The following is a 24211-nucleotide window of genomic DNA, read 5'->3' as shown; positions in this document are numbered from 1 at the left end:
GAGTTAGCGGCAGGGTTATTCAGTACCATATGACATTGTGTGGAAGGCTATAAACCTGTGGGAGTTGGCCAGGCACCGCCAGTGCTTGAGGGTTGCTGGGAGTTGTTCAGCAGGTGGTGAAATGTTGCGTTGGTAGCAGGGTGTTGGTCGGTGTGCAGCTGTATTATGACCCGGGCATTGTTTGATGGGTGGCAATTATGTGCCACCACAGAGATATGTATCACAACATTTTTGTTTCTGTTTTCCTTTTCTGTCTTAGGAAATAGTTTTTACCTCAATCCACAAGTTCTATTTTGTTTCCAGTTCTCTCCCTCATCTCACTGGGGCGGGGGGAGTGGCGAGCAAATGCAGTGTGGTTCTGAGCAGCTGTCAGGTTAAACACCACCACCTCTGTGCTGGCAAGATGTAAGCCTGGTCAAGGAGCATATCCCACCAAATCTGTTCTTGGACAGTGCTAAAGTGTATTACAAAGAGGCAGTTATCCTCACATCTAAAATCCCATGTTTTCATCCCCTCTGCACAATGATCATATCCTTCCTTAAAAAGCCCTGTCCTTACTCCATTTCACACATATAAAACAATAAAATAAAATAGTAAACTTGGTATTATTCTACATTTTAATATGAATTTATTAATAAAAGAGACTGACTTATTGAGGGTTGTCTTTATTGGCTAGACTCCAAATTGGTAATTTTTATCAAGAGCAATTTTCTTTCTTCCACCTTGTAGCCACATATTTTGTCAAAACAGGAAACCACATATAATTATCCTCATAATGTGCACAAAATTAAAGATTTAAGAACAAATAGAAATTTATACACACAAATTGCCTTTCTGAAATTTGCAGTATATGTTTAGACTCGAAATACTAGGTATGAATTACAGAGGGGGAATTTAACTCAATTACAACTATCATCCACTGCTGGTTTCCTATAGCACAGATCAGCTAGAGACTTGTTTTCAACTAGTGTGTTCAAAACGAAGCTTAGGAAAATCTTCAACAAATACAGACACAAAGTCTAAAAATTATTCTTGTCCAAAATGATATGTAAGCAATGTTCTTACCTTCAAAAACTCTGAAAGCTTTCTTGCAGCTTGGTAGAGGCCATTTTGCAGAATTAGAATTTTGAAAGCTTTCTTGTAACTTCAGATATTCCGTAGGGAAAAAGGACTTGGTAGAGTTGTTCAATTCTACAATAATTAATGGGAAAAACATATGTATAAATGCTGTATATGGCTATGCAACACAATAAAAGTGCTTTGTCTACTGTGAAGTAGAGTTGTTCAAGATTTTTGAATCAAAAATCCTACTTCCCAGACATAGCAAGAACAAGATTTAAACACGCTGTTTTCTCAGAAAAAAACATTTAGAAAAGATGATGCAAAATGCTAACAAAATGGAATACATTGTAGATCAGTTTATTCAATTTACAAGCCTATGATGACTTCTATGAGTCTATTGGTCTGACTGTGGTATTAATTCTCAGCTCGTGTTGGTTTTTGTTATAACACTGTCACTCAGTAACAGATGGTAATGCAGAAAAGGGAAAAGTCTAAAAATTATTTTGAACATATTTAAAATACAGCATTAATGAACATTCATAGAATGGTTAATGACAGGTTATAAGAGTTGACAATAACCCAAAATTTTAGGAGCTTACTAGCTCAAGAAGATGTACTTTCTGATAACATGGTCTGCAACTCAAATCTGGGAAAACTAACTCATCCAGAGAAAGAAAAGAATGGAAAATAAAGTTTAAAAGTAACAACATTTTCCTACTACAAAAATGAACTGACCTGATGATAGCAGACAGAGTTGTCAAGTTAGCGATTAGTACAAAAAATTTAAAAACCCACAGTTTCAATTGCTTAACAAAGGTTATACCTTCTAAACGTCATGTCTCCAGATAAATACTAATAATATAGCTGCTGCCACAACTCCTTGTCTTAAAAGAAAGAAAAAGCCCTTCAAGGACCTTTAAAAAAGCTTATGTACTATTTCTTCACTTTATTCATTGCAATTTTTATTTTCAAGGATAGAAAAGACAGAAAAGGCTCATTTGATGTAGGCAACAGGACAGATGAATCACAGAATCATTGAATCATGGAATGGTTTGAGTTGAAAAGGCCATTTAAGATCATCTAATTCCAATCCCCTATGGGTATTGGGTACGGACACCTCCCTGTAGAACAGGTTACTCAAAACCCCATCCAGCCTGGCCTTGAACAAATCCAGGGAAGGGGCATCAACAACCTTACTAAGCAACCTGTTCCAGTGTCATCACTCTCACAGTAAAGAACTTATTCCTGATATCTAGGCTAAATCTACCATTTTTCATTTCCCCTCATCCTGACACTACATGCCTTATAAAAAGCCTCTCCACAGCTTTCCTGTAGGCCCCCTTCAGTTACTGGAAAGCCACTACAAGGTCTCCTTGCAGCCTTCTCCAAGCTGAAGAGCCCCAGCTCTCTCAGTCTGTCCTCATAAGGGAGGTGCTCCAGCCCTCTGATCATCATCATTGCCCTCCTCTGGACCACTATGTTATGACTGTGTATATACAGTTTGAAGCTCCGCAAAGTCCTCCAGATACCACAGAGATACTTTATGGTAGTGGAATTTCATTTGCAGTATTTGAATTTACCTTTTAAAGCTCCAGGTACAAAAGACTAATTTATGCTGCTCTATAAAAGCCAATCATTACTCATCATCAGAATATCATTTCAAATATCAAAAAGGTTTAAGCATGCATGGAACAGTCCTAGAAAGAGTTAAATATGAAGAAATCCTCACAATGGATAGCAAGACTAAATTTTGCTCTCTATGAATTTGGGTGTACTCACTGCACAATTTATTATCTCTTTTGACAAGAAACTGATTTTATGACTGTATACTACACTTTTAACTAGATATTTATTCAGATCTCTTGAAATTCAACAAAGGCAAATGTGGGGTAGTGCATCCCTGGTGGGATGACTGCCTGCACTGACTTAGTCTGGGGCTAATCTGCTGGAAGGTAGCTCTGTGGATAGGGACATGTGAGTCTGGTGGACGTCAAGTTGACTGTGAGCTAGCAGTGTGCCCTTGTGGTCAAGCTCAGTGGTATCCTGGTCTGTATGAGGAACAGCATTGCCAGCAGGGCGAGGGAAGTTATCCTCTCCCTCTACTCTTCTCTGGTAAGGCTTCATCTGAAGTACTGTGTCCAGCTCTGGGCTCCCAAGTACAAGAGAAACATGGAGCTCTAAGAGAGGGCATAGCAAAGGGCAGTTAAAATGATGAAGGGACTATAGCATCTCTTCTATAAGAAAGGCTGAAGGGGCTGGGCCTATTCTGTCTGGAGAAGAGAAGGCTCAGGGGAAATCTGAAGAAAGGTTGTCAAACTGAGCCAGACTCTTCTCAGCAGGGGCCAGTGTTAGGATGAGAGGCAAGGGCACAAACTCAAACACAGGAAGTTCTGAATGAACACAAGAAAAAACTTCTTTACTACAAAGATGACTGAGTGCAGGAAATGGAGATACTCAATAGCTATCTGGACACAATTCTGGTTTTGCTTTAGGGGATTCTACTCAGACAGGAAAGGCTGGAGTAGATGATCTCCAGAGGTCCTATCCAACATCAAACATTCTGTAATTCTCTGTAACACACAAATGAAAAATTAGAAGAAATTTTCTATACTGTAAAAACTTTCAATTTGATACCTGATTGGAAAAAGACTCTGGCAATTGTAGTGCGACACAGTGGACATGGAGTGCTGGCTGGATTGTCTTTGGCAAGCATCCTTAAGCATGGTTCACAAAAGATATGATGGCATGGGTAGCACATGTAAGGATTGAAATAAATATCCAGGCACACTGCACAGAGATAGCTTTCCTTATCTCCTCTGAGTTCAGGTTCATCGTCTGTATGCAGATTATCATTTGCAGTCTGGAAGAAGAAAAAGAAAACATCTCTTCACAGCTCATCTCATAACTATTTTGGATAAACTAATCAGTGGGAAAGTGTTTTAAATAATGGTTAAGATGTCAGTACATGTTAGCAATATTAATTTTTAATAAAGGTTAATTTTAATGAGATGATGAAACATATTGGTAAGAAAGGAATGCCACGAGTATTCTGATAGAAGGAGAACAAAAATCATGTGAGACAGTAAAAAAAGAAAAAGAAATAACAAAAGCAACAATGTTGAATACAGCTGCACTGCAGTCACATTTTTAAAAAATAAATTTCAACAATATTCTTATGACTTTATTAAGAAAATAACTGGATAGTTTCACAAGAAAGGCAAAACAAAACTAAAATCTAAAACTAAAAATAACCTGGACATTGCTCTTCACTTGAGAAGTCATTTGCAAAGTGCATGCTTTGGCATGAATGCTGATTCAAAATTTGAAGCAAGCCACAATTTTATTACTTTAATGCAGAAACCAAACCTTAAAGTAGAAGGTTCAGTTGAGTCAGGGATGCAGGCTCCAGTATGCATACTTGACATCGTAAAATGTCATGACTTCAAACTAGATTTGAAGGTGGAGGGAGGTGATAGTAAGCCTGTTCATAATAAGGTGTGGGACAGCATAGCTGGGTTAGAGGGACAGGGTGCTAGCAGGTGTCTCAACCTGCTGCCCTGACATGTGCTGGAAATGCTGCAGCACACATGAAATATTATGAGAATGAGCCAGGGACCACTGAGACAACAGGAGAAAGTAATAGGGAAACTCAAGAAAAACATTTTGGAGGAATCAGAGTTAACCTCCAAGAAGGCAAAAAGGTTGGCTCCCAGATGAAGTACCTCTACACCAATGCATGCAGCTTGGGAAACAAACAGGAGGAGCTGGAAGCCACTGTGCTACTAGAAAACCATGATGTAGTTGCTGTCACTGAAACCTGGAAGGATGATTTCCATGACTGGAATGTGGCTATTGATGGCTACAAACTGTTCAGAATGGAGAGGCAAGGAAGGAGGGGAGACACTGAACTCTACATCAAGGAAGGAATAGTGTGTGAAGAATTATCTCTGAATGGCCATGAGCAAGTCAAAAGCTTTGGTAGAGAGTTACAGATCAAGACAGCAAAGGGAACCTTGTGTCTTGGTGTCTACCGAAGGCCATCTGATCAAGCAGAACTTGTTGACGAAGGCTTCGCAACCCTGCCAATAAGGTGGATAGCAAGCAGGACATAAGCCACCAGTGTACCCTTGAAGCCCAAAAAACCAGCTCAGGCTGCATCAAAAGAATTGTGGTCAGCAGAACAAGAATGATCCAAGGGATGAAATGCCTCTCCTACGAGGACAGGCTGAGAGAACTGGGGCTGTTCAGTCTGAAGAAGAGAAGGCTCTGGGGAAACCTGACAGTAGCCTTTCAGCATCAAAAGGGGGCCTCTAAGAAAGAAGGGAAGAGACTCTTTAGCAGTGTTTGTTGTGACAGGACAAGGGGAAATGGTTGCAGACTAAAGAGAGAAGACTTAGACTGAATATAAGGAAAGTTTTTTTTATATATATATAATACCCCTTTCTCAAGCACTGCTCTGCATCTACTTCCTTGGTAGCTCTTCAGCAGTCCTTACATACTGATATTTAGAATACCTAATGATACACTTCTACTCAATAAATATTACTTTGTGCTAAAGTAGCTGCTTGATTTGCATTTAATTTCCTTGACTGCTAGTTGTACGTTTCATGGGCCACTATCGACACTTGTGGGCCACAGCAGACAACCACTGTCTGATGCTGGTATAGCAAATACTAACAATAACTATTATTTTATCCCTACTGTGGACATGAGAGTCTCTATGTTGATTTCAGGGATGATTACATTTATAGCTTACTGGTTTGGATTTCTGTGTTCTCTCATTACTGTCAGACGGCTGTTGACTGGGACACTCATCTGCAAAAATAATGAATAAGCTCTAACAGTATCTATACTGTGGGATGCATTTAAGAACACAAAAAATATTTACCTAGAATTTATCAGCTCTAGTAAGTAGTAGTCTTACCAGACTTTCTCTGCTATACGTGACCTGTTTTCAGAACAGTTGCCAAAGTGCATAGAGATTCTGGCCTGCTGTGACTTACGTGCATGGAAACTGCTTGGATTTAGCACTTTCTCCAGTCATAAGATCACATGAAACTCAGAGTGTCAACACATATGTGGCTCTTGTAACTCTTATCTCAGCGTTTATTACTCCAGGTTTCTCCATTCCAGGTCTGAGATGGGTCCAGAAAACATTGCATGTACTGAAATTTACTAGGCTGTCCTGATGCACAGCCAATGTAATCTGCCTGGGACTATTATTTCTAGCTCTGTGCTGCACGAAAACAACTGTGTCATATTCTGGGGAAAGCCTGCCCAAAACAGTGTTAGAAGCACTGCAGTACACCAATTATTCTCTTTAACCCAGACTGTCCCTATACTTACAGCACAAATACCCCACACCTGAGCGACATGGTAAAAGATCACCATGAAGTGACTGCTGCTATCTAATTCTAAAATGAAGGAAGCCTCACAATACAATTTCATTGACATAACATGGAAATGACACTGGCACAGGAAGCAAGGAGTGTAGTCACAGCTTGATATGTGTGTGACACAGATGACTTTGGTAGAAATAAAGAAGTTCTGATATGTCGTGACAAAAAACATCCCTGCAGTCCCAGCTCCAACCCACAGTACTCTGCCACTTTAGGATAAAATCATAATTAAAAGCTAGCATAAACCCAAAAGTTGTGGAGTGGAAGCAATTTTTGCTGACTGGTTTTGATGAATGCTGACCCAAGAGGAAATACATGACATGTAGTTGAGCTATCTCTCTCACAGGCTTCAAGTTAAACATTTTCCATGAAGCAATTAAACAAATGATGGAGCTAGAAGCAAAATGGCTGAGAATTGAAGTGTAATTGCTAGTTCAGAGGCTTTGTAACCAGCTTAAGAAGAACAGACAAGAGAATCTCTGAGCCATTTACAATTAGAAAGCACATAAAAATCACCCTAACGCCCCAACTAGACTCCAGTTATGAGCAATTTGATTAGCGGATCAGAGGAAGAGCTATCATTTCTACTGCTTTGCCCCTCTTCTCAAAAGACCTATATATGCACACTGCATTATTTTAGAACTGCAAAGCTAAATCAAAGCAAATTCCAAACGCTAGTGAGAAGCTTGAGCAAATATTTTATAGGGTTACCATTTTTCATCTGCAGTTAAGCAGTGCCTGAATATTTGAATTAGAGGGAGAGCTTCAGTGCTTGAGATCTTTACAACTGTAAGACAGACCACTGCTCTTGCAGAACTATAATACAGACAGATTTGAGAAATGACAGAGACATCAAAGACAGTGATAAAATGAAAAGACAGCAAAATACTACCAGAAAAACCTTGAAACAAACCCAATACTACCACTAAGAAATGAAAGAAAGGTAAGAATCCACAGAAACTTAAGACTTTTCAAGTCTCCTGGGAACTGCTAAAACTGATAGTATCATCTGACTATTATCACTAATACTTCACGGATAGATAGCAAAAGGTCATTAATAAAATAACAGAAGAACAAAGTACCAAATTCTGCTTGTATTGTTTATAAACAACATCAGCTGAACGTAAGGAGTCTAATGTAGTTTGGCTCAACTATGTGGAAGAGGTTAATTCTGTCTCACATTCAGAGAGAAAACAGATATCAATTAACAATGTGATATTTAATGTGAGATTTACTCTGCATACTAAGAATGACAAATATCTAAATTAGTGGGTTAGACTTTAACAAGATAACCTTTTGTATGTGTGCTACCAGAAAAAGAAAACTGAGAGAAAAATTTGGGAGTATGATCAGAACAACACCTGCAGTTTTACCCAGCAGACAACTCAGCATCACACAACAGTTCCATCTCTTCCCCTTTCCAGTGCAATGGGGGAGAAAGCAGGAAAAAAAGCCCCCAGAATAACAAAGTAGAACTTGTGGATTGAGATAAAAACAATGAAGTAGAACTTGTGGATTGAGATAAAAACAATGAAGTAGAACTTGTGGATTGAGATAAAAACAATGAAGTAGAACTTGTGGATTGAGATAAAAAATAATACTAATACAGAAAAAGAAGAGAAAAAGAAAATAACAATAATTTTATGTATATATACAAAACAAATGTTGTACAACACAATTACCATCCACCGACTGATGTCCAGCCAGTCCCTGAGCACTGGCAGCACCCTCAGGCACCTACTCTCAATTTTTGAAGTCTCTCTTTTTTTTTCTTTATTGTATTTTTTTCTTTATTTTTTTCACTTTACATAATATTCCTTTGCCCAGTTTAGGTGAGCCATGCTAGCTGTGTCCCCTCACAGCTCCCCATTTCCTGTACAGGCAGGACAATACAAAAAGCTGAAATATCCTTGGTTCTGTGTAGCTGCTGGTCAGCAACAACTAAAACAGTGGATTTTTCTCCCAAAGCCAAAACATAGTATTACATCATAGAATCATAATACCATAGAATGGCTTGGGTTGGAAGGGACCTTAAGGATCATCAAGCTCCAACCCCCCTGCTGCACACAGAATCACCAGCCTGCACATTTAATACTAGAGCAGGCTGCCCAGGGCTTTGAACACCTCCAGGGATGCGGCATCCACAGCCTCTCTGGGCAGCCTGTTCCAGCACCTCAGCACTCTTGGTAAAGAACTTTCCCCTGATATCCAACCTAAATCTTCCCTCCCTCAACTTAAAACCATTTCCCCTTGTCCTGCTGTTATCTACCCTTTCACAGAGTTGACTCCTGTCTAGATTAAAGGCTCCCTTTAGATACAATGAGGTCACCCTGCAGCCTTCTCCAAACATTGTGAAGAAAAAACACATGCACCAAGACTACAAACAGTGAAGAGTAAGCCTTAAGAGAAACGTCATTTTAAATGAAGCAATTTACAATGCTTTTGAAGTTCTTTTAAATGTCCATAATTACAGAGAATGATAATGAAGAAAATATCAGTTCTGCATTCCACTGAATTGAAAAAATTAACTGCCTGAAATAAAACCTGGGAAAAAAACAAACATAAAACAACAACAAATCACCAGTGCATTTTATGTATATGTATATAGATGTATACTATATATATATATAATGCCAGCAAAGATTAATGATCAAAGGTGGATTTTTGAAGGGCTCTGAAGCTAAGTAAACACTACAGAATGTTTTCAATATGTTTCACTTTTTAACCAGAAATATAAAGGTACCTATGAATGCTCTAGCAATGCAATATAAGTCCAAATTAATTAGCAGTTGACTTTTTATGAGTGTGTAATAATGTAGCAATAAATTGCCCTGAAATGATAATAGAATATGACTATACATGCCTCACAGGGTTATATTTTCTAATACTTTAAAGAGTTAAAACAGAAGAATGATGTTGACTCTCCAGTAACTTCCATGATGAAAATTTCAGGGGTAATCCATTCAGCCTGGACACAATTTTATCATATGACAATTTTGTAGTGTTGTGGTGCTAAGAATGAGAAATAATCTGTATATGGGAAGTGCTGAGAAGCACAGCACTGTGCTGTATGGTGGACTAGAAAAGCTCCTAGCAGAGTGAAGTGCTGGTTAAAGTCTAGTAATGCACATTATGAAATAGCTGGGCATTACATTGGATGAGATTGTGTGAGAGTGATGGAGAACCCTGTGGAACGAAGACTAGGGAATAATACATGATTAGTGCATAGCTCATCAAATACACTCAAAACTTCTTACTTAGCTTCATCCTTGCCATAAACTTTGTAGATCCCGTTCCAGACTGCATTTCTAACATAATATAATGACCATTTTTTTTCCAGATAATGACATATGTAGCGATCAGATTAGCTGTTATGTAGATTTGTTAGGAGGAAAAAAATCTTGTTCTGTCCTTGCATGCTTAATGTAAAGGTGTATAAACCAGTTTCTTTGCAGTAGCAAATACTTCTCCGTTTTCTTATATGTAAAGTACCTCAAACAGTACCTTGAAATGGGGACAGTGGTCTGTGAGAGAATAATACAGAAATCCACTTTCTTGCATTTCCAGACTAGGAGGAAGACCTAATTTGCTGCACATTTAGGTACCTCACATTTTGAATGCATAGTCTCCATTGGTCTCTTGAAACCTGCTCCTTTGTTCCCTGCTATTCATAAATTGAACATAAATGACACCACAGTGATTTGCAGCTCTAAAGACTTCATTCACATTATATAATCAGAACCACACACTAACAGTCTGAAAAGTTTGAAAGAATTAATATAGATCCTCTTTTGCACAGAAATAGATCAAGAAGAAATAAATATTTTGGCTATTACTGGAAAAGAAACATCTGTTGTTTCAGCCTAATTTTCTACAAAAATACAGCTAATTAGATTGCCGTATCTGTCAGGTTGTCCCAGAACAGCTTTGAAACCCGTTAGTCAACTGTAACTAAATCCAATACAATGGTAGAGCTTCCTGAAAAATTCATAAAAATTGACAGACTGAAATGAGTGCCATCACTTTAAAACTATTTCAGAGAATTGAAAGGAGGGCGATAAAGATAGTGAAGGGTACAGCCAAGGTCATTTGGTTTGTTCAGCCTGGAACAGACTGAGGTGAGGCCTCATGATGGCCCACAGCTTTCTCTGGTAGGCAGCAGAGGGGCAGCTGCTCATCTGTTCCCTATGGTGACAGTCATAGGACCAGAGGGGATGGCATGAAGCTGCATCAGGGAAGGGCTTGGTTGGGTACCAGACTAAAGGTTCTTCACCAGAGGGTGGACTGGCCCTGGAATAGGCTGCCCAAAGGAGTGGTCACAGCCCAACCCGATAGAGCCCAAGAAATGCTGAATTTTAGGTAGCTTCATGTGGTGCCAGCAGCTGGACTATATCCTTGTGGGTCTCTTCCAAGTACAGACATTCTGTGACTCTGTGATTATTGTGGGAAAGTCTGTAGGTGTCTACAATGAGGACTTGGAAGAGCAAAGCGGCGATACGGTATAAGAGAGCAGTAGCATAAGAGGCTTTAACATCTGTAAATAAGAGCTGGGAGACTTAGGCGTAGAGAGAGTAAAGAAACAGCAAATGATCATAGACAGGAGGAGGAACAAATATGTTAATTATAAGATGAGATAGGAAAGTAGGCTTTACCTATTCACATAACAACTTCTAGTGATGATAAGAGCATTAATATGTTGTTGCTTTGATCAGAAATTACATAACCTGATTTTTGCAGACTAAATTGATCAGAAACAAATAGAAAACAAATCAAGTCCAAAATATTGTAGGAAAAATCATACATCCTTGCTAACTAACCTAGCAAAAACTCCTTCAAATCAGGCCATAAGGTCCACTGGGGACTGTGTGCCTTTAAGCACTCTATTTTTGTTGACTGTTATGATGAATATACAAGGACATCTTTTCAGGATGCCTGCAAACTTAAGCTTAAAAGATATGAATCATAATAGGGTGCAAACACCATTGCCCACAGCTTACATATCTGTACAAATCAATAATTCACTCTGAACTACCTGCACTCTACTATACAACATTTTAGGGAGATCCAAAGACAAACTAAAAACTTCGAAGCATGGGAAAGCAACTTAAGCAGTTCTGTAGAGCTGCCTACTACCAGGAGCCTTCTTGTCTCTTCAGACTCTCTCTTCTGCACTTGGTTGTATGAACTGCTCAAGGGAGAAACAACTGAGGAACATTTTCTGCCACAGAGAACTTTTGTTTAAAGCAAGCAGCATATTTATTTTTATCCTGTCATTTAGAAATAGCTACAGGCAACGATGTTTTCCATCTCCTTTGGTGAAGTGCTCTGCAAACCTTAACTTCTAAGGTAAGTACTGATGAGACACCCATGCTTTTAATATGTGAAGCTTTAAAGAGACAACAATAAATGTATAAACAATACAAGTGAAAATCAGCTTTTTCTGAACAGATATTTGCACTCTAACCTCCAGTTACCCTCTCTATGTTTCAGAGAAAATAATATACTACCTGTCTTCCTTCTTCTTAAAGACAATACCTTCCTTAACACCCAAATTCCCTTTCTCTCTCTGTTAAATGAAAGTTATTCTGACGTTATGTTTATTCACGAAGGCTACTACTTTACTTATTTGAAAAGACATCCTTATCCCACATTTCTTCCCCATGCTCTAGCAACCTGCCTAATCAAATATGCTTGATTTGATTTGTCTAATCAAATATCTGTGCACAAACTAACTTTACTGTATCAATCTCAGTTTTTTTTTTCTTTCTTTGGATAATGATGACCACAATAGTATGTCTACAAACCTTTCTTAATACTGAATGATGACATACTAAGCAACATAGGCAAGCTATATTTCTCACCACATTTAGTTTACTCAATTATTACGCACAGAACTCAGCTGAGAAAATTAAGTAGATTTCTAATGACAGTTAGGAGTAAAGATCAAAAGTTCTGGCAGGGCTATGCATAGGCAATGACTCTTTGAGAGATACTCTGAGATCACCTCTCATGATTTCAAAGGAGGTTTGTTGTGCATCCCAAAATACAAATAACGCTGGAAAATGTTTGAGTAGAAACATCTGTGTTAACTATGAACTAGAAATCATTAACAGAATTGGATCAGTACTTGGATCAGTACTTACAAACACCGGAACAATACTGGACATTATTTACCATTCACTAAGCAAGAAGTCAAGAGTCCAGAGCAAAGGAACTACACTTATGTCATGCTGCCCCTTCATTGATGTCATTTACAATGGCACCAGGTCAGAGGTGCTGCCAATGGATGATACAGGGAGATGACAAATCTGTCAATTCTACTGAGCCTTGGAGGGCCAAAAAACTCCTCACATATTTACTGAATGCTAGGATGCCTTCATACCCACAGGGAAAACATGGGTATAGAAAATCATTTAAAGAAAATAGCTTGTGATTGCCCCAAAGAAATTTCTCCTTGTATTGTCTACTCAGATTGCTTTTAAAGACTCTTGAAATTCAGTACCATTACTGAGACCTCTGCTAGAATATAATACCCAAGTCTGAGAGGCCACATTTTAAAACTGACACTGAAAACTAGAAAGGAGACAATGAAATAAAAGCCTAAAATACATCTTACAACAAATGGCACAGCAATTCAATCAGCCTGAAATTTTTAAACCTACTGGACAGAATAAAATTTGAAGTGAAAACAAACCACACACTCTGTGGAAGAAATGAAAAACAAAAGCCAAATCCCACACATACAGGTGAAGGAGGAGAAAAGGATCTAATGCTATATCTTTTTATTCCACTAAAGACCTCACAGAACTGGCAATTAGTATTTTAATGTACTACTGATTTATACTATTTTAATCAGGTTAAAACAAGCAACCCACATAGATAATGGACTTGCACCTGGTTATTTCGTACATCTCCCTTATTAACAAGCATCTGCTTCCTACTACGATGGATTTGAAATTATTTACGCATTTTTTGTAGAGAATCTTGGACAGACTCTGTTAACTCATTCCTGTTATGAAATAAATGAACTGTTAAGCTTTTGGAATATAAATGTAAATTGGCATTATTATCCTCTTGGAAATTTCTCTTAGGAGAATCAAATTTATTGTTAAGGGAACACCTACAAACATAACTCTTATGAAGACCCCTTGAAGGTGATGAGATCTATTTCATTTGATTAATAAAATTATTTTTCCTACTAGAACGATTTAATTACTAAGGTAAATTTGGAAGTAGACTACTGGAATACATATTACTTGAAGTACTTGAATAACAGTAATTTCATTGCTAATGTCTTTATATTCACCTCTAAAACAGTATAGAAGAAGTGCAAGCTTATCTTCATTTTTTCTTTTATTTTGCATTTAATTAAATATACATATTGTTTATGCAGGAATTTAGGAGAATAATGTAGGCATTACAGCTAATTTGGCAAACGTGGCTTCACAGCAGATATTAATATGCAGAGAACATCCAGGCATAGCAATTAGTTAAGCCACACGTAACAATAAAGCAAATGTTAATAATAACTCATCTTTATAACAACTAGTATTTCAAATAATATGATAAAATAATTAATTCCCAGAAGTCTGCAAATTCTGCACAGAGAAAGCAATCGCTATCTACACCTGGAAAGTTCTCTGCTGCTGGTAGTTCATTCTGTACATGGTAAAAAGAAACAATCCTCTCAGTTTGCACATATAAAAACTAGAGAAACAGTTATTTTAAAAATTGAAATATTAGTATTATGTCTCACAAAACTTTTAAATATAACAAAAAGATTTTCAGCACAGAAATAACAGACAATTATATGCATTTATTTTTCCATCTACTTCTAGTCTTTGTAGAAGAGTATGTACTGTTACGCTTTCAAGGAAAATGCTCTTAAAATGCCTGTGAAAGGGTGTTTAGAGAAGTGCTGCTGTAATTTGGCAGCTTTGAATAAATACAGTCATTGTATATCAAACAATGCATCTGAAATTCTCCTTGTCATTTAGCATAAATCTAAAGCAATTTATAGTGATGCATGACACAGTCCCAGTTAATAGCGTACAAAAGGCCCCTTTGTGCAGAACTCCTCCTCCTATCATTAAAATAAGTCTCTATGCACTGTATGGCAGAACATGGAGAAGATGACATGAAAAGAGGTCTGTCTGGAGAGAGAGTTCCACATCTTTTCTGAACAGCCTTTACAAACCATCTGTAGCTCCAGCGTATCTCCATTTCTAGGGCACTGCTTTATAATCAACAATATTAATTGACAGATCTTCAGTTTATTACCAAAGCTTCACTGTTCATAGAATTTGTTGGCTCCAAGTTACATATGTGCTTTACATCCCATAGTCTCTATATACTTGTGTAATACAGTCTACTGCAACTCCATTCAAAAGAATACCATTATGGAAACTATGCATAATTTCTGGTTGGTTATACATCTGATACGAATACATACATATATGAGTATATAATATGTAATTACTAAATATGACGTGAAATATACAATGCATAATAAATTATGTGAACACACATATATATGAATTTATAAGAAATGAATATAAATGACTTACCAATGTTTTAGGCAAAATTATAGTTTTCCTAAATCAACTCTCACCACAAGGAATTCCTGCATATATTTCACACAGCTTACTTAGTAGCATTATGTAAGCACAACCCTTCCTTCACTCATGTATTGCTTTGGCCACAGAATCCCTCAAATTTTATTACTATGATGATAATACAGACTTACAGCATTGACCAGGGAAAGGAGGGTAAAGTTTCTTTCCATTCTTACCAGAGGGAACATAGTTTAGCTAAGTTCCATCATAACACTGAATCAAAACAGAAATGTAACCAATGTATGTAGGCTGCTCCAGAAGTAATGCCTCCAATTTTATTTCCATGGTGTTATTGTTTAACTCAGTCATTCACTCATTCCCTCTCCTCTCAGTGGGATGGGGGGAGAATAAAAAAAATAACTAAATAGAACTTGCAGGTTGAGATAAAAATACTTAATAAGTAGAAAAGGTAGAAAAAAAAGGAAAGGGAAAATAGTTATGATAATGTAATGTAATGTTCATCATACTGAACATTAATGTAATTGTAATCATCATACTCTGATGTAATTGTTCATCATACTCTCATGCATGCCCAGCTAAGCCCCCAAGAAGCAGAAGAGGGTAAGATGAACTACCACTCCCTTCGAAACTCCTTCCACTTGATGTCATATGCTATGGAACATCTCTTTGGCTGGTTTATGTTGGTTCTCATAATTCTTTTCCCTCAGAGCCTCTTGGGCCCTTTGCTGTCAATGGCCTTGGCTCTGTTTAACACTGCTTAGCAGACAAGCATAAACACTGGTGTGTTATCAACACTGTTTTTCTCCTAGAACCAAACACAGTGTCCTGTCAGACACTCAGAAGAAAATAATTCTGCCCCACCTGAAACTAAGCCTCATAGAAACTACAACAGATACACAGAGCACAGTAACACTATTTAATAGAGCAAATTCTCAACTACAAAACTCTTTTTTTCAGCATTGACAGCACCATTAGCTGACTCATGTGGATGAGCTAACTGAGACGTTCCTCATTTTGTGGTGTGATGGCTGTGCACAGCTGTCTGGAATGTGGTTTGTTTTTCACCCTGCTGTAGCCACTGCTGAAATGCATCAGCCATCACCTCACTGTGCTCACACCTACTGACTGGTCCCCATGAATACTCAGCACATGTCAGTGAATGTAAGTGGGTGCATTTTTTTCCACATAGAGTAATTCCCTGACACACTGTACTTCATACAGCCTTCCATGTCAGACATCATGTTGCCATACTGCCCCTGTGATGCCATCTGTCTCATGACAACCAAATCTAATAGAATACTGGTTCAACCTCTACTGCCATCTCAACAAAATTTATCTCTTCAATGGCTTTTCATAAGCCAACAAAGTAAGATAGGGAGCATTACTTTTGGAGCAACCTTTGCATGTTAATTATGGTTCTGCATGCATTTACCTGGATGTGCATCATGGTATTCCCCAACTGTGACCAGCTGGGTACTCACTGGAATGTGATGTACTTCTCATCTGGGCTGGGTGCCCAGGGTGTCCTTTCCATTGGCCTAGGGCATATCCCCTTCTCACCCCCAAATTAAGGTACAAACAGGACACCTGCTTTCAGGAACATGCTAATACCTTCCGTTTCTACAATCAAGAGGTTGCTTGTGACATACTGCAGTAGAAAAAAGATCCACTGAGTGCAATTAATTGCTTTAAAATACGTCATCCTAAAATTAGGGATCTAAATCTATATTTGACAGTTCAATGATTGTTCCAGTTTTTCAAAGTTTCCTTTACTGATTGGAACAATTGGGTGATCAGCTTGCATGGAGCAATCAGGCCATCTACTTAATGCATCTTGGCTGACTTCTTTAATCTGTATTTAATTATTTACTATGTAAATAGATTCCATCCATAAACAGTGTTGAAGTACAATGTTCACTTACATACAAGGAAAATAAATAAAAGTGAAATTAATCAGATTTCATCACTCTTAGTTTGTCTTCTTTATGCAATAAGATCACTACTCAATAATCCATACTCTATCACACTTGAATCTTGGAATTTGCTTCTCAAGCATTTCAGGTATGATAACAAAATCTCAAAGGGATTTTCTTTAAATTGCGAACAAACCGATAACTGAGATACAAAAAATACAGGAACAATCCCCAGGAACAAAATGCCATCCAAACACACCATATATTCCTTTTCTGGAAAATAAGATATAGATGCTCATTTTGATTAAACAATCTCAACTGATTTTTTATGCTATTTTATCAGAAAGTAAAATTATAGTTCTGTTATGACAGCTGTCATCAATAAGCACTGTGCTTTTCCTTGGCATTTTATTACAGTCATATACAGTCATCCAAACTGTGCAAAAGCTTGTTTAACCATTAAATGTCTCAGTCTGAAAGTGATGAACATGGATGGCTTCAGAAGGGCCCATTGTCAGTATGCCGGTACTTAAATAAATCCTCTTTCCAGATACTCTATTTAAACAGCTGTTATACAAATCTTTTCTATAAACAGAGCAGAAATTACTGCTTATTTTTTATTCCCCAGCATAAGTGGAAAATCTTGTACATATGTATGTATATTTAAGTCCTAATTATTACAAAAATATGTAGCTCCATATAGAGCAAACAATTTGCTGTGCAGATATTACAACATTCATACGCTACTTTATGCAAGACATGAATTATCCGTGTTGTGTAATCAGCATATCACATCCTATTTTACTTTTTTCCCAGAAGCTATTTAGGAAGATGAGAAGAACATTTGAAATTTTAGGGTGGCAAAATTTCCCTTCTTGTAAGCCTTCCTTCAAAAGCCTTGAGGGGACTGAATAACAATCTCTAATGATTTCAATCTTTTCTCTCTGTTATAATTTAGTATTGCAGATTGCCTTCTAGTGAAGCCTCTCACAAAGCTTCTCAGAAACCAAATACTAAAATCCACCATCCCTCCATAAAAAAATCTGAGAATTTAAAGCTTTTCTTTGAGAAAGATAGGATAATGAAATAGAAAATAGAGCTGAACATCTGCTTATTTCACGTTTTTCTGCCTGGATTAAAAAAAGTAGGACTGAACTATTAATGTTAGTGCAACATATTCACCAACATAAGGATTTAAGAATTACTGAGCTAAAATGTATAACTGACTGTAAATAGGATCAGTTGCAAAATGACAGAACTACTAGCAACCTCAAAGTAGTTGATAACTTATTGAGAGAGTCTATACATAAAAAGAAAATCACCCACTAATCACTTACTCCATCATTTCTCAAACACCATTTCCTTTGCAACAAAGTCTTTACAACATAAGACTTACGTATAGCTAGTCAACAAATAGTAGCTTCCCAATTTTTAAGTAGCGGATTGTTGACATGGAAATCTTTCAACAAGCACTGCCAGATATCCCCCTTTCTCACAGAGAATTCTCTCCATCTGTTGGCAGTAGGCAAGGCATGGTACATGGTACTTCTTCAACTGTCATTAAGATGTTATGTGCACTTTCATTTATGATACATGTCCTACCCTGCTAATGATTATGTCTTAAGTGTCCGTTTAAACAACACATTGCTACAAGACTGGGTTTTTTGATTAAAAAACTTGAACAGGAACGATAGAGGACTTCCTTTTGTGCTTGCATTGCATTTTATTAGTAAAGGAAACAACCATTTGGTCAGGAATGACATTTTTTAAACCAACATTTATTCTGTTTTTCTGTCTCTGTGTAAAAGAAACATGGCCCTCTAGATAATATGGAAGTGGCAGAAACTGTCTGGCAAAGTACAAGCTGGATGAGAAAACACCAAAAGATGTATTTGGCTCAGCTGTTACAGAATGTACTCCAACACTCAGTACTTCGGATGTAGAATGAGACTGTGTGCTTAGGAGATTCTAGATCCACTGTTTTAACATCGGTTTCACTCCTGATAAAGTCTATGGCAATGAGTGGTATTGATGAAACAAAATTCTTTTTACCTTACCCGTAAGATATAGAAGGTATCTGGCCTAAGAAATGCTCTTAAGTCTCTCTCTTCAGAGGGTATGTGAGATGCTATGACAAGCCAGGGGAAGGGCACTGTGGACTACTGCTACTGCAGTGCTCAGCAAAATATGATTACTTTTCTGGTTGTTTTCTTGCTGTAACAAAATGAACTGACTGTGAAAAACTGTGCTAACAAGTATTTATTTCTGAGAACGTGACAACAGCGGGAAGTAAGGATTCTACAGACAAGGATGTTCTTTCCATCAAACGTATTTTGTGTAATTCCTCTAACATTCATTTTCATACTGCACGCTTTTATGGAATTTGTCTTTTCATTATTATCTTTCCATTATTAGCAAAACATAATCAGCAATGTATTTTGTTAATGAAGTTATTTGAACTTAAATGCTCTCCGTGTTCCCATTTTCACTTTTGATAAAATAATGTATTTGTAAGAAGAAAATGTGCATTGGCTGCACTGTAACAGTAACTATATTACAGATTTTTAATCACATCATCTCCAAAAACTGAAGATACTCTGACACATTCTGTTAAGCTGTAAGAAATCCAACTCCTTGATAATTTTATCTGATGAGTACATTTTGTCTGTGTTCCTCCCCAAATAGGCTTCCAGCTTACTTTCTTCCCTGCTTTTTTTCCTTTTTGGCTTCAATGCACAAATAATGAATAGTAGATAAAGTTTCTTTACAAGGCTCACACTCATGCAGGAAGATTAAAACACAATAGCAAAATTACAGCAAAAAGAACAAAAACACAGTGGCAAATGGCAGTCAGAAATAAAATATCACCAATGAAAAGGTGAAAAGGCTGGCAGAAGAATGTCAGGAAATGCTTAAATATTATTTTTGTTTTTCAAGAAAATACAGCTGATAGAAATAGATAGAATTTTAAAATAGGGCTTTTACTTCTGGCTATCACATAGAGTGAAATAAATAATTTTGATATTCAACTAGCCTGATAGCTATTATCTAGAGAATATTCTAGTCAACTAGCAGCCACATATAGACTAAGTTAAAAAAGAGATTAATGGAATAAACATTGGGAAGAACAAAAACCAATCCTTAAGCTAGCTATTGCTAAACTTAACATCTCCTCTTCCTTTCCTCCCCCTCTCAAAGCCCATAAAAAAGAGAAAACCAAAGTTACTTTACAGTAAACATGATTTTTTTTTTTGAAAAGCAACTGAGGAAAAAACACCTTAAACATCATAATCTATTTCCATGGATCACAAGCTCCTGAAGTTATTTTACTACCAGTACACCTTACCTAAAAATCTTAACTTAAGCAGTAACACCCTCCTTAAATAAATAGTAAGAAATAAATATTTATTGGAAGTCTTTTATCTGGTTTTACACACTGCCCTACACTTCAGGCCTAACTTAGGTTTTATGACAAAACACATGGTCAGACCTGACTATGATTGACAATATACAAAACAATTCATTATTAGTAGACAACATATTACAAAAAAATCACTGCTTCCAGCTAAAAAGTCCTTGTCAGACTGACACAAAGAAGGTAAAAAAGGAGTTTGAAAATTCGTAGAAATATAAGCCAACAAAAAATATTTAACAGTACACTTAAAAAAACAAAACAAAACAAACAAACAAAAAAAGGAATATCAGAAAGTGTTATTTGGGTTATTTATGAACCACTGCCCTAAGTTATGCAAAATTAACGGAAGTTTTCTTTTTCTGGGAGGAGCCAAAACACTGTATTCTAATTTGGGATCAGAATTAACATAATCCTCTCTGAAAAATGCAACAGAATTCAAGTTTAAATATGACAGTATAAGGCTGCCCACTACTATTACCATTCATTAAATATGATTTTATTTTTAATTATCTACACTGAAATTAATAAATGGCTCTATTTCCTGCTTTCCATTTTTTAGAACAGTGTAGGAAAAAAGAGAGAAAATAGTCCTGCAAAACTTCAGCAGAGGGCAGACCTTAGTTGGACATCATCCCCTATTATCCAAGAGTCTCAAATGGGATCTTGCAACCTTTCTAGTGATATCTAAAAAGGAGCACTTAATATTGTCTTGGGATGTACCAGAACTGCCCAGATATCTTGGATAGGACACAGCACGTGGGGACATACCACTCAACCTACCATGTAAGATCTCCAAAAACAACAAGAGAGAGCTCTGCATTGACCAGAAGAGGTATTCAAGCTTCAAAAGCGAGGCTTTCACTTTAACACTTTACCACCAGGATCCCAACTGAGTATGCCATATTTGCTTGCTTTCTTTTTTGTGAGTAGATGTGTTCAGGATCTTAGGCAGCTGAATGAGACAGGGCTTCCTTTGCTGGGAAAAATCACTCTTTGATACTTAGGTTAATGGATAAAGTGAATCCTTCTTTAGCATATTTTAAATATTTTACGCACTCATAGATTTTATATATAAATGTTCTAAATCTTTTTACAGAATAATTTCCCTTTTATTCCCTTAATGTAGGCAGCATCCTGTGACCTACTTTAGCAAAACTGAAAAAGTCTTTTCTGATGAGGAAATGTAACGGTCAAAGACAAAAGATCCAGTACAGCAAAGCACACAAAGTAAAGCAAGGCTGTTTAGTTTGACTCTGATGGATTGCTTGCCTCATTAATGTAAGCTTGTAGCTGATAAACTGTGATCATTTTTAGATGACTATTTATGGCAGCTCCTCAGGCAAACACAGGGCATGTTTGAAGCAATTTTATTCAAGGATCTGGTTATTTTATAAGAATGTTATAAGCTACATTTTATTTTATGTCTTTCACAGTGAATTCAATGAGATGCCATTACTTTATTTTGGGTTCCAAATAAAAGCAAGTTGAAGTCCTCAAGCAAAGAGGCCTGTGTGAAGCGAATATCTAGGGAATATCTAGAGCACACATGAAAAACTCAAATCCTCTAGTACCCAACACTCTGTTACTAGAAAGTAGTTCTTAGTGCTCATTCTGTGGCTAAGCCTTCAAAAGTAATAAAATTTAACTAGTAGAGACAACTTGAAAGAAAAACTCAGTGATGTGAATTCTGCCCCTCTTAAGCCTGACTGCAATATTAACTCTGAAGTCCATCAATGTCAACATCAGTTACTCAACCACAGATCGTTTAATAAAGGGGGGCACAAAATGGTAATGAAACAGACTCAGATCTCAAAAAGAGATGCCACTGGGAAGAAAATGCAAAAAGCACAAAGGTGTGACAAAAAGGAAATCACCAATAAGGAAATGAGGAACTTCTCTGCCCACTCCACAGCAAGTACGTTTGGTATGAGCTTGAGACTGGGAGAGGATGCAGCCAAAACAGGTGATCCAAACTGATCAAAGTGATATTCTGTGTCACAGGCCATTATTCTCAGCAATAGAAGCCCAGAGAGAGGAGGAGGGAGGGTATTCAAGGTTGCAACATTTTTTTTTTTTTTTTTTTTTTTTTTTTTTTTTGCAGGTAACCACTATGTGTGCTGAGACTCTGCTTTCCAGGAAGCAGCTGGACATCTGCCTGCTGATGAGAAGTAGTGAATGAGTTCATTTTTTCTTTGCTTTTATGCGCAGCTTTCATTTCCTCTATTAAGCTCGTAGTGTTTTGAACCACAAGTCTGCTTGCCTTCCTCCTATTTCCTTCCCAGAGTGAGAAGAACAGTGATAAAGAAGATGAGTGTTTGGCTGCTGACCAGAATCACCCTACCACAGCTCTGAAAATACTACTCGTTTAGCTATTCTTCATACGACTGCATCCTATAAGGAACAGGGAGGTATGCCAATCATAAAATACATAATAAAATCTATATTAAAATGTACGTACCAAAACATATATTAAATCAAACAGAATCATGTCACCTGTTGTATAATTGTGGTGGACAATTATGTAATTACAGGAGATAAAAAAAGCATTATAAATGTTTATGCACACTGTACCTTGCATTACATTATGTACATCTATGCATTTCATCAGCTATTTTTTAAATACCACAAGAGACCACTTGATATCAAGAACAAATGACTTGAAATAATATTTAAAAAGCAAATACTGAACTGTAATAAATGTAGTTTCTAATGTAAAATGTTACCATAAGCCCTCCCAAGTGCTGCTCTTAATTTAGTATCTAAAAAGCAAAAAGATCTATCTTTAAAAACTACAAGAAACCATGAAAACAATTCGCTTGTACCAGCTTTGCTCAGCTGCAGCAGAAAACAGTTCAACTACACCTCTGCATTCAGCTGGACATACTATGCACTACTAATGTAGTTTTCCTAAGTGGTAGAAAAAAGCATTGTGAACTCCTACATATAATGAATGCTTTATTTAATTCCAAGTATTTCTAAAGAAAAAAATATTCACAGTAGTTAAAACTATACCGCAACTGAATATTAGTTTGTTAGGCAGTAACAGAAAGATGAAATCTATATAGCAGCTCCCTTTCTATGATCTACACATCCATTGCTAAACAAATGGCCTTACCAGATAAGACTATACAGAACTAATTGGTATGCCTGCATAAAGATGCCAAGCAAATGAAAAAAGCATAGAAAAAAAAAACAAAAACAAACACATTAACAAATTAAATTGCAAATATACAAAATTAGTTTAAATAGCAAAATCAAAACATAACTTCTGATATATTGCCAGTTCTAAAAAGCTCAAGTGTTATTGTAGTTTTCTCATATGATAAGTGCTTAGAAGCACTGCATTCTGGATATATATATCAATAAGCCAGTTTAGAGGTGGGTGAACAAATAACAGTAACAAAAATGTAGTTTTTGCAGGAGGAATTTTTGTATACAGGAAAAGACAGAATGATGATACAGCTTCTTCTACACTGTTAAGATTTTGCATTTGAAAAGTTATTCCATATGCTCAGCTCAGACTCTTAGCTATGCAACATCTACTTATAATTTGACATGGTAAAAATCACTGCACGTACACTTTGCATGCATATAGCCCTTTCCTATCAGTTCAAACACTCTGAGCTGACAGAGAAACATCCAGTACCTGACTGCCTCTTCAGAATGTGCTGCACCACCTGGGTCTCAGACCCAGAGTCATATTGCTCTGAGTGAGAGGTGCTCTAAGCAGACTGCACCAGGACCAGGGCCACCAGGCTTCACACTGACGGATGACTCCTGGGCTCTTTTCCAGCAATTACAAATGTACCCATTACGCTTTAGTCCCTGACCTAGAACTACTCAAAG

The 24211-nt window shown here is 37.1% G+C and overlaps 1 protein-coding gene across 2 annotated transcripts in view; it reads right to left on the bottom strand.

Moving 5' to 3' along the window:
• The window catches only part of RNF180 (ring finger protein 180), a 64616-nt gene that overhangs the window by 14023 nt on the left and 26382 nt on the right, over positions 1–24211 (bottom strand). For both annotated transcript variants that reach the window (XM_015848797.2, XM_015848796.2), the window contains exons 5-6: positions 3697–3922; positions 1066–1191 (exon numbers count right to left, since the gene is read on the bottom strand). In XM_015848797.2, the coding sequence (XP_015704283.1) occupies positions 1066–1191; positions 3697–3922 (352 nt within the window). The remainder of the gene's footprint in view (positions 1–1065; positions 1192–3696; positions 3923–24211) is intronic.

Source organism: Coturnix japonica, chromosome Z (assembly GCF_001577835.2).
Source record: "Coturnix japonica isolate 7356 chromosome Z, Coturnix japonica 2.1, whole genome shotgun sequence".
Taxonomy (NCBI): domain Eukaryota; kingdom Metazoa; phylum Chordata; class Aves; order Galliformes; family Phasianidae; genus Coturnix; species Coturnix japonica.
The sequence above is the reverse complement of the archived record's forward strand: the minus strand, read 5'-3'. Positions and strand labels throughout refer to the sequence as shown.